Source organism: Dermacentor andersoni, chromosome 3 (genome assembly GCF_023375885.2).
Source record: "Dermacentor andersoni chromosome 3, qqDerAnde1_hic_scaffold, whole genome shotgun sequence".
NCBI classification, from domain to species: domain Eukaryota; kingdom Metazoa; phylum Arthropoda; class Arachnida; order Ixodida; family Ixodidae; genus Dermacentor; species Dermacentor andersoni.
The window spans coordinates 89,306,391-89,323,059 of NC_092816.1; the positions used below are offsets into that span (position 1 = coordinate 89,306,391).

The 16,669-nt window shown below is 45.8% G+C and overlaps 1 protein-coding gene across 1 annotated transcript in view; it reads right to left on the reverse strand.

The window, feature by feature from the left end:
* LOC126542540 (switch-associated protein 70-like) overlaps positions 1-14,865 on the reverse strand; it is a 32,014-nt gene extending 17,149 nt beyond the window's left edge. The window contains exons 1-7 of the mRNA XM_050189660.2: positions 14,575-14,865; positions 12,827-12,993; positions 11,354-11,540; positions 10,346-10,549; positions 7,479-7,625; positions 3,224-3,335; positions 860-1,017 (exon numbers count right to left, since the gene is read on the reverse strand). Of these exons, the coding sequence (XP_050045617.1) occupies positions 860-1,017; positions 3,224-3,335; positions 7,479-7,625; positions 10,346-10,549; positions 11,354-11,540; positions 12,827-12,993; positions 14,575-14,706 (1,107 nt within the window). The 5' untranslated portion in view covers positions 14,707-14,865. The remainder of the gene's footprint in view (positions 1-859; positions 1,018-3,223; positions 3,336-7,478; positions 7,626-10,345; positions 10,550-11,353; positions 11,541-12,826; positions 12,994-14,574) is intronic.
* Between the last annotated feature and the right edge of the window lie 1,804 nt (positions 14,866-16,669).

Consider the following 16,669-nt stretch of genomic DNA (forward strand, 5'->3'; position numbering starts at 1 on the left):
AAAAAAAAAATATGTGATCACTAAGATTAAGAGGTTGATTGTTAGTAGAGCAAACGATTGCAGAACATATGTCTGTGAACTCTACACCCAAGCTGTAGCAGCAACAATGTCAATCTAATGTCGCACACTTTCTCAGTGCTGTGCCTATCGAGGCCCAAGAAAGGTTCATCATATTATGCACCTCAACAAGGTCCACAGAGGGTGAGGATCCCTGGTAGATAACAAAACTACCAGACTGGTGAGAACTTTTTCTGGAGGTGAAGCTTTACGGCAATGCACGCCGTGAAGCCACGAAGCCACAATATAACGCAAAATTCGCACTGCCTTAAAGCCACACTTGTAAGCAAAATTCACACATAACTCGCACTCCGCCTTTACTGTTACATATTTCTCATCTTTTTCTGCAGTCTATATACACAATAATACGACACTGCCCCACCTGCCAAATTAGTTTGTACATTTTGCACTACCGTTTAAAATCACCATAAATGTGGCACTGCCGCCGCCATTTAAAGCAGTAACTGAATCTATCAGCGTGGCATATAAGGGGGTGGGAGGAGGGGTTGATGTTGATGCTAAGGACTCTGGGAAAAAACTTCACCTTATATTCGAATAAATACGGTACCTTCAGCACTGACACACTTCATAAGCTCTGGCGGTATTCATCACTTGGGATATTCAAAACCTGACTACCCTTGTCTGGTTGGCCATGCACGAGCGTGCTGCACAGCTTATGAGCCAAAGCAACAAGTGCGGGCTACTTTTGTTTCTGCAAGTGATGGCACATTTGAACCAGAGCGGCTCAGAGAGGTGCATTGGTCAAGTGCAGCCTAATATACTGCAGGCCAAGAGATGGTACCTCTTTCTCCTTCTCAAGCTGAGCGAGATGCTGCAGTCGCTGGCGCTCTTCTTCCTGCTTTCTGGTGTGACAGGCCTGCCGCTCATTCCGGCGCTTGATAGCCAGGTGGCGCTGGTATGAGCGGTACGTGTATGAGTGCTGCGCTGCTGTCTGGATGGCTGCATGTAGCAAACAGACAGATGTCAATCATTCTTTAACAGCACTTATTTATTGAAGCCATTGTAGCGCAAAGAAACATGGAGAGAGAAGAGGACAGGACACCACGGACACAAAAGAAGACCACAGTCCTCTTCTTTGTCTGTGTTTCTTTGCACTACAATGGCTTCAATGCACATCAACCAACTCGCCCAAGAAGCTTTACTGCACTTGTGAATGTAGCAAGAACCTACCTTCAGAGAAAACAGATTACACGCCTTGTTTATCTACCAAAACAGTTAAACCTCGGTAAAACGAAGTAGGTAAAATCGGCAATTCGCTTCGTTATATTGAAACTTCGTTGTACTGAAATTCGACCTTTTATGCAAGTAAGTATGGTCACCGATCGATGTTATTACACGAAAAGGGACCTCAGAATTTTCCAAATTATCGGGCAATTGAAAAAAAGCAAATTTGAATGAGAAAACCATTCCTTTCGATGAATTGGCGAGTCAGCGACGAACGATACAGTTTCATGCCAGGTCAACGATATCTCCACATCGGCGGTATGAATTAAGAGAAACTAGGCACGCTTTCACGCACAATTCACCCAAATGGCTGATAACATCGCCTGCACTGGGACGGCGCCATTATGAAAAGCGCCAGCAGCGGGGAGCGGATGCTTCGTCTGCCTCTCGCTCCAATGGGTCACCGAAACTTGAGATTACGCAACCTTCAATACCAAACGTGCTGGAAGACAGCTTACATGATGCCACGCTGTCTTGGCACGCCCACTCTTTGCACCCGCGACAGATTACCTATAAAGCAGGGTGCGCGGCTGCATATGCACTCAGCCACGCTTACAGCCATGTGTAGCCCCAGCCGAGACATGTGCCAGAAATCGCAATACGCACCAACTTACACCACCCCTCCCCTCCCCTCCCCTCCCCTCGCACGTGCTTGATCGCGCTATCGCGCGTGAGCTCCCCTTCCCTCGTTCCGTTTGCTTGCCCGGGGAGGCGGCACCCTGCGAGGAGCCACCATCTTTCTTTCTCAACCTCGCACACTTTCACTCGCATCTCAAGCACAAAGTGCACGGGACGTGATTGGATCTTTTCACACTTTGACTTTATACGGAACATGATGCGGCTTCACTTCGGCAGTCACTCTTGTGGCACCGCGCGATTTGAGAGGTGCGTCTGCAAGCAGCCTCTTGTATTTCAATTATTTGACGATCTGCATCCATGGAAGTTCCCATTTATTGTCTCGGCATTCCTTTGCTGTGGATGTGAAATTTTGTTACATTGAAATCGCATACAAACACTTCGTTGAATTGAGGCTCTAATTACATGATGTTCTATGGACAAGAGGTTATGAAAAGCGAAATACATTGTTATACTGAGGTTTAACTGTACATATGCAACTGTGGAGTAGAACTCCTAGTTAGGCTAGTTGGTGGATTGCTGGAGTATGTGAAGCGTAACACAAGGCAATCAACTGCAACAAAGTACCAGCTGCATCTACCTATATATATTTGTTTATTGGTATTGATTTGTGTCTAACGAGTTCCACTGGCTGATTCAAAGTAAGTTGTTTGCTCTATGGGGATGAATTCCACTGATCCACCTGGTGTATGTTTGCATGCTACACTGGCCATTTCAGAGGGACTCCACCATAGGGGCGCGGATTCAACAGAAGATTCATGGGCATGCTGCATCACTTCGGTTGTCTGGGTGAAGTCAGCGAATCTAGTTGTGCCATCTTGTGTGAGCATCGTGCATCACTATTCTTTTGCCTGATGATTCCATTTTCTGCCGAGTACAGCTTGATTAGCACTTCAAGCCCTACACACAATAGATATAGAAATGCTGAAGTCACTCAAATACATTGCCAATCACAAAACCTACTCAGCGGAAATGACACATAATTACCAGAATTGGGTGCATGTGGCAACTTCCTAGCTGGACAACTTGACATTTTTAGAGGCATATTGAAATTTGAAAGGGAAAAAACTAGTCAGCTATCTCTAGTATTATAGTAACTGTTCTAGGTAAACCAGTGGAATGCACCACGAATTGCTTCTAGGCAACAATCAGGATCTAGGACAAGGATTAAGCTTGAAATAAGGCTGCTTTAAGCAAGGGCAAATGTCTGACTGCAGAAGATCCTACAAGCTAGTGGACTTTAGTAAAGTGAATGGCAAGATGCAATACATCGAGCAATGGATACCTGACATCCACTGCAGCTTTGACTTGTAATCGGAGGCAGAGAGCTCCACGACTTTGTCATCCGTGGTGACCATGAACCGATGCCCTTTCCTAGCAGAGGTGTCACCAACCGGCTGCATAGAAAGCACATCACAGCGTGTTGGCCCTGGCATAAACACTCCAACTGCAGATGCAAGGCTGGATGAAGTTCATATGCACATAGGCCTCACATTCTACTTAGATCAATGCCACAGTTATGTCAGAAACTGTTTCCTTTGTGAAACACGCTAACATGTACTAATTACATAAACCTGCCCAAAAACGTCTTTTCTTTGTGTCACCCATGTGTAATGTACAGTAGAACCTCGTTAATATGTTCCCATCATGTACAATTACTCGGCATCAATGTTCACAATCGAGAACACAAATGACCCGTTAGCGTTACATGAATTTTTTTACCGGTTCATACGTTCCCGGAAAACAAGATTTTTCGGCACCAATGTTCAGTACGTCGCCAAACTACGATCGTATGATAACGTTTTCCGGCTGCTAGATCCCGTGTAAATAGAGAATATGCAAGGCACACACGATCGAGAACGGTATATAGCTGCCTGCCGCAGCAGCTTCACCGCACAACTCGCCCACCCTTCTCACGTGAAAACGCTGGCGCGCACTCAGTTTCTCACTTCAGTAGCAGCAAATCTCTGGGTTGTCGTACGTGGCATTCACAGCTATCACCGCCAATCCTATTGTGATAAACATCTTCGCCTATCTGCTTTCACAGCGCATGGTGCCATAAGAAGCGGAGCGCAAGCTTTTGTTAAGCGATAAGCGAAACGCGCCACTGTTCTCTGCTGCAGACTACGATTGTATATGACTTCCAGCCGCTAGTCCCATGTGAAGAATGCGCAAAGCGCGCACAATTGAGAACAGTATATGGCCACCTGTCTCACGTGAAAGCAACGGTACGCACAGTTTCTTATACCCCTGTCACATGGGAAGATTTAATGCCATTCGGTCTCTTGTGGTGCTACACAGTAAAATATAATGGCATTTGCAAATGATAGCAATGACGATCTGGAACAAAATTTTTGAAATTCAAAGAAATTTTGTGCCTATTAAACCCGTTTAAGAACTTTTGCGAGTACTTTTAAAACAGATGAAAACATTTTGACGCCAATTATTCACAACTAAAAGCACTTCGATCAACATATCCCATATGGCTGACCGCTGCAACAGACTCCTGATGCAAAGACTAATAGCGCTTGAGCACAGCCCATGGTGAAAATATCATCGCAGCAAAAATAATTACTATTCCTTTTTATAAGTCTAAAAAAATATCTTCTGACTTTGCTGATGCACGCATTATTTTTTCGCGTTGCATGTCGCTGTTCTATCTGCAGTCAAGAGTATACATTCGGGTCGAAATTGAATGCGAATGAGTTCCCCTAACTCATTCGATGGCAAATGTCATTCCATTCGAATGACATTAAATTTTCCAGTGTAAATCCCGATTATTGGCATTATATGCGAATGCCATTCGATTCGAATGACATTAAATCTTACCGTGTGACAGGGGTATTATTCTGCTATCAGCCAATCTCAACCCCGGTCATTGCACGCCACATTCACAGCTATCGCCGCCAAACCTATTGCGATAAGCATCTTCACCTATCTGTTTTACAGCGTGTGGTGCGTAATGCCATTGGTAGCATACTGCACGTTTTCAGTAGACAATAGCCCAAATTTGTCGCCATTCCCTGCTACAGGCAGCACGGCGTGGGCATCACATTGCACTTTGGCAGCATCCGGCGTTGCCCATCAGCTTGATTTCGTTTCGATTTCCCGTCGCTCTCTTAAAACGCCATGCAGTAGGAAAACAACAAAAACGGAAGACACTTTGTCGAGACTAAAGTGTGGAACGGCGGAAGCCTGACGCCACTGCCAATGGCGATTTGTTGCGTCGGAAACACCATGGAGGCACACAACTCGTACACTGTTATGTGAATGTTTGTTTGTTTTTAAATGCCTGCAACGTCGTTCACGCTTATGTCTATAGTTTCGATGTCTTCCGAGCCCATCATTTCAAAGCTGACATCTGGGAGGATGTCGGCTTGCAACTCATGGCCGGTGAACTCCTTGTGCTTTAGTAGGTCCACATCCAGGATGGCTGCTTTGCAGTGCCGAACTGTTGCAGCGCCGTTTGTGGATCAGGAGGAGACGCGTCTTTCATGGTGGTGTCGGGGTGTAGTCGGCCATCCTCATCATCCACTTCATTCGATTGACTTGTACTTGCTCGGCTTGCCGCGGCAAGATGTCGGTCACGGCACTTCCGAGCTTCATTTCCCTTGGTACCCGGAGATGCAGCGAGTCGCTTCAAACGCACTGCCTCTCTTGCGTTGGCCCGTCGTGTCCCTGGACTCTGTGGTGTCGGACGCGCCTCGCCGCCCTGATGCACGAGACGTACACGCTCAGCCTCTCTTGAGCGCCGCTTGCGTTCAGCGGCTGCCGCATGTTGCGTGTTGGAAGACACTGGTTTGATGAGATGAGGCATCCTTCCCACACAATACCGCAAAGTAAACTGCCGCCACCGCCACCGCCGCCGCCACACCACACCCAAGCAGACAGGTGCCATGTGCAACTCACGACAGTGACATCAGGCCACACAACGCCCAATCGGGAGGCCACCTCAAGCGCCTGACGACAGTGACGTCAGGGTGCACAGTCGAACACATGGCTGCCCCGTGTGCCGATGTGATGAGTAATCCCGCGCAGTGCCGAACCACCCCGACACCCGCACTTGACGACAGTGACGTCACGCACGCAAGCCAATCAGGAGGCGCACACCTGTGCCTAGCGACAGTGACTTCACGACACAGAGGAGACCAACCAGGAGGCCGGAAAGCTGTGACAGTTTCTGCTAATGGCAGATGACCTTGACAATGAGCCATTAAAGGCTTCCGCCTTAGAACGCATCTCGAGCGGCCGGAGCACCACCACATTGACGCGCGTCAGTGTCTTGTGCTGCAACGATCCGCGCAACGCTTTGCATTACGTAGGTGTCTGTCTTAGTTACTTCGTATGGCATGTTTTCCCATTTAGTAAGTTCTTTCTCACGGTTTTTTCCAAAACGTATAAATGAGGTTCTCCTATATATACTGTATATACTTGTGTAAGGTGTGGGGATGGAAATGAGCTCCGGCGCCTTTGTGTGGGCTGTCACCTGTTCTGTCGTGCCGACGCCTCTCTCCTTGCACCCATGAGAGCTGTTGGGGCTGGCTTTTCTCATGGAGCGGTTTGAGAAAATGGCACTTCGCAATGCCGGCTGCGGCAGTAGTGGCGGCACAACAGGCGCGATTGGTAGAGCGAGCGTAAGATGGACCTGTCTGGGACATCACCCAGTTTTATGTTTTTCCTCTCGTGCACCAGCCCCTTTGTTCGGGCATCATTTGGACTTCAAGTCATCTGCAGTTCTTGCACCTATAGCGAGCGCTTGCCTTGTATTGCTCCTTTTCTGAACTCTATGGCGAAGAGCGGTGCCTTATGAAATGCGTGGTCATATTACTACACCGAGCCGCATTTACCGGAGGCCCAAGATGACGACGATTGCCCTAGCTCTTGCGAGTGGGCCCATTGGTTACTGCAAGAGCAAGCAACCAGCATAGCCGTGGGGACACTTTTTTCCTATCAGCGTGTCGCGGGCACCCATTCTTCTGCAGCAACCTGCTAGCAGTGCCCCTTTCTGTATATTTGGCCTTTCGGTTGAGAGTGCCTTTGATTCCTGCACCAGCCCGGGACTGGGTGTTTGTGCAGTACTAGCTGTCACCGGAGAGAAATAAACTGCTTCTGTTAACTTAGTGCAATACTCTGTTTCCCTTGCGTGCACAGCACTCGGTGTCCTGCTTTTGCGGCCTGAGTGCACGCATCGTGGCGTGCTAGATTATGCGAGACGGCGGCTGACGTGGCCCTCTGTCTCGCTAAGCCCAAAACCACATTGGTCGGTACTCCTGTGAGGTATGAGACCACCACAAACGCCCGCACTATTGGATCTTTTATGGGGTGTAGGCCTTAGATGAGGTAGGATTATGGCTATTCATTAAAGCTTCAAACTGCGCTCAGACTACTATGCAGAATAATGTGACCACTGGTGGCCGACTATGGACAAGCCCACTGATTTTTCGGATAGAGACAATGCCATGAAAATGTATAAGTAATAAGGCAGTCTGAAATATCGAATTGACAGTGACAGATTTCCAACAAGAAGTGTGCTCCCATACCTCAGCGCGCGTGCGTGACGTGATGCAGATCTCTCCACTCTTGCGGCTCCCTTCCTTGGTGCCAAAGTAGGTGAAACTGTGAGGACGTAGCACAAAGTACATCTCCCACCAGAGGCCCAAGGTAGACATTTTCTTTTTGAGCAAGCCCTGTAAAAGATAAATGTTTTTGTACACCACAGAACCTTTGCCATATAACACTAAATTTTACAAAATTTTGTGCATGATGCAGGAATGCCATAGTTGATTTTAAAGGGGCACTAACAGAAATACCAAATGGTCTCCCAAGACTGGTAGGGAATATTACTAAAACTGTTTAATCAGTGATAAGAGTTATGGTAATTATTAGCTGTGAAAACAAGTGCCAAACTTCAGAGTCTCACACCAAGCTGCAACACTTATGATGTCACTGTTAGGTTACAGATTTGATGTTTCACAGCTATAGTTACATGAAGGAAACAATTCCAAGACTTGCCATTCGCTGCATTTGTCTACAGTCAAATGCAACGCAATTTTTTATTACATTAGTAGAATATTTACTCGCCCCAGACACTGACAAAATCTATGACAACATGGAGAGCTGGCACAGAAATTTTCCCCCAAGGTGGAGTCGCTACTGGACTTCCATTATTGCCCCTTTTCTACCTTGTCGAGCCTCACAACATGTTAGGACTAGCAGGGGTCAGAATGCCCAAAGTAATTCTGTAGCGATTTCTGTATCAGGTAAAACTTCATTCTGGACCAGTTTTGGAGCACACTAATTCTGATTTTGAAGCAGTCTGTAGCACACATATCTTAGTATTAGAGGACTTTGGAGCATGTAAATTTTAATTTAGAGCATGCATTCAATTAAGTGTAGTAAGAGTAACTAAACCTGGCATTCTGCAGTATTAGAAGAGTGTTGAAAAGCATCCTAAAGGCATTTTTTATATTATTTTTGTACTAAGTGTTGGTGAGATGACTGAAGGTGGTTTCCAGTAGAAGATGTGAAGGAGCTAGGGTTAATGAACATTACAGTGGTTTATTCAAAAACATTTTTAGGTTATGCAACAGCACCAATTAGCTCAAACAAAGTTTCTGCATGTGGCTGACTTCGCTTTGCCACTCACTAGACTCAATAGATGCACCTTAACATTTGGAGTTCAAAGTGAGTGACTGGGTGCATAGCCCCTGAATAATACTCGTGACAAACGGGCACTCCAAAGTCCTTAGACGAAGGGAGATCTACTAAAGAGGCATTCACACAAGGTGACTGACACACGACAAAGGAGTATCTAATTTGGGGTAAGGGTCTCTTGCAGAAAGGGAGATATTCGAACTACCATAGGGGTGTAATGGCACAGCCCATTAAGAAAAAGTTGTCGAAACACTTTGTAGTCTTGATAATTTAACTGTATCCAAAAATGTTTCTTACAGTTAGTAGATGCCGAATTTGTCTCCCAGTAAACATTTATTGCAGCCACACTTTTGAACTCGTGCTACTGACCTCATCGCAAAAGTCACCACTGTCAAATCATTGTATTCGCAGTAGTCACCTCAGGCAGCTTCGTATGCATGTTTTCCCTGCCATCCAGTTTCGTTGGCGCAGTGTTACAGTGAACTAGAATATGTGGGCAATGTGGCGACTGACGCGTGCCGTGCGTTATGGCACGTGTCATGTGTAGTGGTGCTTGTAGTGGCAGCGTTGTCACGAACTATTGAACACGTCTAACAAACCGTGGCTGGCTCTATACTTGCAGACAACATTCTGTGGCAATGAATGAAAAGCTACCGGCAGAGCATGCACAAGTGACAGAAAAAAATCCCACATTTTCATTCGCTAGTTCGAGCTGGCAAAAAGAAACCAGACACACCTTATTTACAACAGCTAAATAAGCAAAACACACCACTGAGTGCTGAAGTTGACTTATTTTGCAACAACTGCGCATTTGCGCAACCGCTGCACGTGGTAGCTGTGTCGAAAGTAATAGGGTTTACTTCAAAGAAGTTGAGTTCGCCCACGTGTCAGAAGTATTAAGCTAAATGTAGAGACATTCCTCCTGTGCTGACCTCTCCTTCCAAGAATCCACTCATCACCACGTGCCTTCCCTCGCTGCTCTAGTTTGCTCTATTTGATTGCGGCGATCGTGTGTTGCAGCATTAGTGGCTGCTGCGATATCAGTATTTGCAATAGTGGGGCTGCTCAGTGCGATCAACAGCAAGTGTCATGGTGCTGACGCGAGTAAAAACAAAAGCAAAAAAGACCAAGAAAACGAAAGGTACGGCTGGAAATGCGCAGATGCTTCTGCGTTACCTTCCGTGGCAACTGCGCCAGCACAACCAGATAAATCCGCTTCACCAACAGGGAGGCATGGATAAGCCCCTGATTTTGTCGCTTGCCCTCACTTGCTAGTTCAGGCGGCAAGGTAAAAGAATGTTGCTGCCTTTAGTTGTATTCAGGGGACCTAATAATCTGGTGTCGCTGTTGATGCCCAGAATATGAAAAGAACACAAAAGCTACTTTTACAAGGCCTCCGAGACCAACCACACAATGTCCCGCACTACACCAGCAATATTTGTCCGATGCCTGCCAGAGCCAAAGCTGTTTTGGCACAGCACGGTGCAATTTGTCATCTTTACATTTTCGGCGCAATTTAGGAGCAGCAATTTGTGTAAGTATAAAAATTGTTCAATTAGCACAGGATTCCCACCCTTGGACTAGACTGACTCATCTACAACTCGGGCAATGTATAATGCTTAGCGTAACCTGACATTGCTCTACACTATCACTTTGAAGCTTCTACCACAACTATTTACTAGAGCATGCTGCTAACAGTCACAGGAATGGAAGTGATGCATTGTAGGCCCCAAGCTTCCAAGCCATGGGTCACCTTTTTGATGACATCTCCCACGTAGATGTCGTAGACCTCTGCAGACGCTTCCACAAGGCCGCAAGGCTCAGAGCCTGCCGTGTAACGCGTCTCAAGAAATGCGAGAAAAGATTGGAAGTGGAAAACGGGGAGCAGAGTGGCAAGCTGACGAAAATCTTGAGAGTCCCATTCTTTTCCCAAGGCCTTCACAAATGTGCTTGTCACCTGAAAACATTAAACAATGCTTTGCTTGGTTCCCACATACATAAAGCAACAAACATGCATCACTTGCACTGGTTACATTCAGTCACTGCTGGTCTCCGTAATCACAGTAAGTCATGACAGCTTGCATATGCTATAGCATTGCACTGGCGATGCACTACAGGTGGCTTGTCAGCTTTTGAGTGCGGTCAGTTTTTCTGTATCGTAATATTTTTGCATGAGAATTGATTATAACAATGTTGCACACAAAATTGTAGCCACTGCCAGAACAAGGGCCCCCTTTCCCAACATTAATTAACAGATATGATGTCATTCAGTACCCAAATCATTATGGTTGTTGTGCACTTCATTTTTGTGCTCAAGGCACCTGTACAAAGCACAAAAATATCAGTATATGTTGTACTTCTGGATGGACAGGTGTAATATGTTTTCTTCAACAATGAACTTCTTTCACCAGACAATTTTTCATCAAAGCCTTGTCTACATTGCAACCGAGTAAGAAGACGCACATGCAGGGGCACACAAACAACTTATGCGTGCAACACTGAATCGACAATTCGTATAGATCAACACAGCAGCACACAAATATGAATTGTAAATATAAAGACAAATGCACACATATCTGGTACCAAAAGAACAGAATCTACACGAAAAGTGAGCCCCTTCATTTTTGTGCAAGCATACATGCCCGCAAGCCCATGAATGAATGATTACAAAAAACATTTCCATCCTCTTGACAGACACACTCAGGCATATCTGCTATTGAAGAAGCAGCACTTCTGCATGATGTTCCATTGCAAAACTAACCTCTTCAACTTCCTCTGCAACCATGATGACCTCTGTCATGTCCTTCTGAGACGTCCGCAGCTCTCCCAAAAAGCAGAACACCCGAAACAGCTGTGCAACACATTTCTCTGGGAATGCCACAAACTCCCGGTCGAGGTACTTTTTCTTGCAGACGAGCCAGCACACATCCTCAATGTGGTCCCGGTATCTGGGAGACAGTAACGAGAAATGTTAAACGAACAACAGCAGCTTGTACTTGGATTCTAGGGGGCAACTACAAAGGAGCCTAAGACACAGCAACTGAATTATTTGTAGGTCGCCAGAAACCATACGAAATTTCACTTAATCATGTACCCCCTCGAGCAATCCGATAGTGAAAATACAAGTTGCTTTCAATAGGCTGCAGTTGTTAAACATGCACACCCCACAAAAAAGTGTTCAATGAGACTAAATGTTTGACGGAAAACCTACTTTTCACACACGTCAGATCTGAATACACACACTCTCAGATTTGTGTGCAAAAAGTTACGAAAGAAACCACACAAAGGCCTACACAAACGTGAAGCACCCCAAGTACAGACTACCAACATATGTGACCGAATCGCATGCACGACGACGTGAAGAATGCGGTGTACAAGATTCCTTAATCAAACAGTTCTGCTCATGCTGGTCAAACAGGGTTGTGTGTCACTTAAAGGTTGAGCTAACAACAACAGAACTGTGGTCTGCTGGAAGTGCCATAGCTGGCACTTCCAGCTATGGCACCACAGCGCTCTCAATCCAAGTGCAAATCAATTTTTGACAGGATGGAGATTGCACACATGTCCAACAACTGAAGGAGGAGGACAGTCACGCTAGATAGCACCCTTCCCCCCCCCCCAAAAAAAAATTTCTGGCTGCGCCACTGGTATATTCCCTGTTAGCCTTAACTCCTAATCTTTCCCAGTACAGTATCTTAAATCAGAACATTCTATATCCTTACATTCTTCCACTTTTCCTGAGCATTATGGTAGCCATAGAATCTCTGCAGATGTTACTCCAGTTATGCATGTATGCTTTGTGACTGCCAGTGCCTCCAAAGAAAGGATGCACAACACTGCATTCACTGCACTGCATGCAAAATTCACTGCACAGCAGTCATAAAATAACTGTTCCAGCAGCCTAGCAATAAGCATGCTGGATTTCCAGGACATATATTTTTTTAAATCCTGAAACTGACATTTCCAGCTGTCATTAAAATTACCAGTGTTCTATCTGGTAACAACTGTAAGCCATTCAGCTAAAGACGACTCCTGAATTATGGAATTCAGGACAACGACCAAGTTCTGAAACAAGATCGACAGCCTACTTGTCCAACTTCACGTTCTCAAAATAGGTAAGAAGCAAATCAACAATGCTACAGTGAATACACAATCCTTATATAGAGTGCCGGTAACCAACAAGACGACTCTCTACAAGTACAACTTGTTGGTACAGTGCTGCTCCTTAACTTACTTTTTAATTGTCTTGAGGTCAAGAGTACTGGGCAGACCTTGAAACAGCTCCTTCAGTAAATACACCATGTACTGTTCGAACTGCAGTTCTCGGGTGCTGCAGTATTCTTCCAGCGCTGCCTCTGCCCTTGTGTAACCAAGGACTGTTCCCAAACTTGATGTAAACACCTAATTTAGAAAAGTTCACGAAAAAGAAAAGAAAGGGGGATGCCAAGAGATTACTTAAAACCTCGTAACAAAAACATTTCGGACAATTGAGTTTCTGTAGTGAGAAGCCTTTGTAGAGTAAATCAAGAAAAAGGCAACATTAAGTGGCTTAGCTTAATGCGCGACACTCCCGACTATTTTTTTTGTTGTTGTTACCGATTGGTCAAGGTTAAAGTTTCAGAATTTGCTTCAGCTAAAAAACTGTTAGGTCGTCTGATAGTGCAACTGGCTTGTGCGACGGAATGCCTTCCTTTGAAGCTAAGTAAGGCAATTTGAACACTTCCACTTCCCCTCATGGCCCCATACATCCTGCCTGTCAGACAAGCCAGCAGTGATTCAATACAGATTGCTACACGTACATCTATCCTGCTCTTTGTTTTGTTACTGTAGAAAAAGGAATGTGCATCCGCCCGCCAGAGTCGCCGACACAGCAGTGTGTAAACACAGGTGGCATCACAACACAATGTACAGGGGAAAATTTGTGCGGCAAACACAGTTCAAGTTCACAAGTCGCATGTGCGATCCAAGTTTACGCAAGTTAGGTGTTGACATCTATTCCATTGTTGAAGTCATTCGCTGGACCCCACAAACAACTTCGAGTGATACCTCACAGAAATAGAAAATTCGCATCACTGCTGATCTAGCATGCTGTATTTACAACTGTTTAGTTCAACAACAGTCTTCACTTCTGTGGACGCACAGCTGCCTCAACATGAAAGCACGAGCAGTTCAATCTGCCAAGCCCAAACGATATTTTTAACGATGCTCGCGGCATCGCAGCGCTTGCCATCCGTCGCCGGACAATGAAAACAAAACTACGCGAGGTGACGCGAGGTCCTCGTTCGGTCATACACAGGTGTTCAACCTGCAGGCATTACCTGCCTTCAGCGACCAACCAACGCATGTTGGTGCGCGGCAAGCGTGCACTGCCGCCCGCACTTTAGAAAGCGAGAGCACAGATTGAAACCGCGCGTCAACCAACGCATCTCGCCGGTTTAAACTGGGGCAATGAAAGCAGCGCGAGAATCTCGTAGGCTGCGTGCGACCTCCCACCCGTGATTTGTATCACACGCACGGACGGTCTCGTTCTAATCGTTTCATCTTGATTTTCAATGTCGCCTACGTGCATGTCGTATACCCGGTCACTTTTGCCACCGTTGCTAGAAACGTTATATCAAGAAATGACATCAGCGACACCGAGCCGGGCAGCGTGTGTGGTAACCCGCTAGCGACATCCGCCACCCAAGGCATTCAGTTTTTTTTTATTGCTGTCAATGAAGCAAATCCGGAGCAGCGCGGTAGCGCAATGCATGGTCGCGTCTAACGGTTCGGCACGGTTCACTGGACAACGCGCGCTACCACGGGGGTTTGAACGGTTATATTGGCACAAGAACGGAGACCCGCATAGAAAACGAGAATCTTGGGTTCCTCACAATAACGAGAACGCGACAAAAGACGCGGTGTGGGCGTCTTTTTGTCGTGTTTTCGTGAGTCACAGGCACATTGTATTACGGCGCGCACACTCGTTTGATAATTGCCTACCTTGAGGCGAGACTTGGCCACTTTGCCCGAGTTGCCATCGCCGAGCGTGTCGAAAGCGTGCCATATCGCGTTAGTCACGTCCGCTTCCAGCTGACCCATGCCGTTGCTGTCAACAGCACTCGGCTTCGCCATGATCTGAAAGCACACGCATTCAGCTGCGGGAGTGGGTGACAGGCGACGGGCGGGCGGCTACGGCTGGACCACGCGACCCCTGCACCACCTGTTGAGTCACACTGGCAACAGATGTGGCAGCATCCGAGGTCAGTAGAGGTTGCTTGGTTTGAATGAGAGTTGAGTACGTTGTTACAGATTAGGAATGTCTGCGTACACTGCGATTCGGAGCAAAGCGCGGCTTATAAAACACAGCCAGTGCCCGCTGGTCGCATCCGCCAGAGGGCAGAACACAAATGATTTGGCGCTGAATTCAAATCTATCTTGTGTGTACTTGGGTCAGTGAAACGGTGGCATAGAAGTGTGAAAAGATAGAAGTGCACAACGAGTAAGTTATAAATAGGAAATTTGATTCCTTCGTTGTACAAAAGATAAATAACAGTAAAAGAGCAGTTTCTCACTGTAGGCCGTAAAGAGGCTGCGTGCCTCTTTGCGTGCGGGTATATAGGCGTTCTCATAGATACTGTGGTCCGTAAGCTGTAAACTCCGACTGCACATATCCTGTCACTACCTTATTTACGGGTATGTATGGCTAGTCAAGCTGCTGTTTCGCAGCTTTTTACCTCACATTCACAAATGCTCACATTCACAAATGCATTGACGTGGTGAATAAATAAATAAATAAGTAAAATAATAAATGCAGTTTCGCCTATAGTGCGAAGCCGTGACGCGATAGCTGGGCGAAATATTATGCGCAGTAAGTATTGCACTGTTATTTCTGGTATCGGTTAGAGTAAACATACAAAGACTCATGCGAGCAGTATGTTTTCGATAAGAAGGAAAAGGATAAGAAAGAAAGGGAAGCCTTGTTCGCCCCATTGTGAACAAGGCTTCCGTATGGAAGCAGAAACGTCTTTTTTTTTTTAACAAGTTTTACTTTGTCGGTGTACGTCTTTCTTTGTCAACATAGTGTCTTCAACAGCCGCGCTCAGTTATATACCAAATATACAGGGTGTTTCAGCGAACACTTTCAAAAATTTTTAAAGGTTGTCTGTGGAAGATAGATCAATTCTAGTTTATGAGCCGGTCTACTAGAAGCAGCGGACACTACTTGCAAAAGAAAATGTAATGCAAAATTGACTAATTAACAATAATTCGCTAATTAACGTCTTAGCTAATTATATTATGACCCATATATTGCAATTTGCAAATTCTAGCAGTGGACTTCGCAAGGCGGATCCACTTGGAACGAATTTTCAGGACGACACCAGTTTCGAGAGATCGATTGCCGAACATTGCGGAGAAATGCATTGGCGTTGCAGTTACTTGTGTGCTTCAGCGCATGAAACAACGTTTTGGTAACAAATTAACTGGAACGCCAATGCATTTCTCCGTAAAGTTCGGGAATTTATATCTCGAAAGTGGTGTCATCATGAAAATTCGTTCCAAGTGTATCCGCCTTGCGAGCTCCATGGCTATAATTTGTAAATTGCAATATGGGCCATAATGTAATTAGTTAATTTTTATTAATTGGTCGATTTTTCATCTAAATTTTTTGTGCAAGTATTGTTCGCCGCTTCGAGTAGACCAGCTCATCAACTAGAATTGAGCTATCTGCCACAGGCAACCTTTAAAACATTTTGAAAGTGTTCTCTGAAACACCCAGTATATAGCCGCGCTGGTCGCGCTCAACAGCCACCCTAACACAGCTAACAACTCCCAGAACCATTTTGCTGGCTGAGCGCGCGCTCTTCAGAAAAGACAACGGGCTGGACAACAACGTGCGGATGATTCACTTGCACGTTGCAAAGAAGACGGTAAATGAAACGACTAAATGCTGGGCGAACATATTGTAATTCGAATTTTATGTTCTGTAAATGTAGATACAGTAGACTTCATATCTATATCACGTAAATTTTAATGCAGAGAGTTGGGCTAGTTGGAACACGCACTCGACGTAAATTTTAACTTTCCCAAGCTGCAG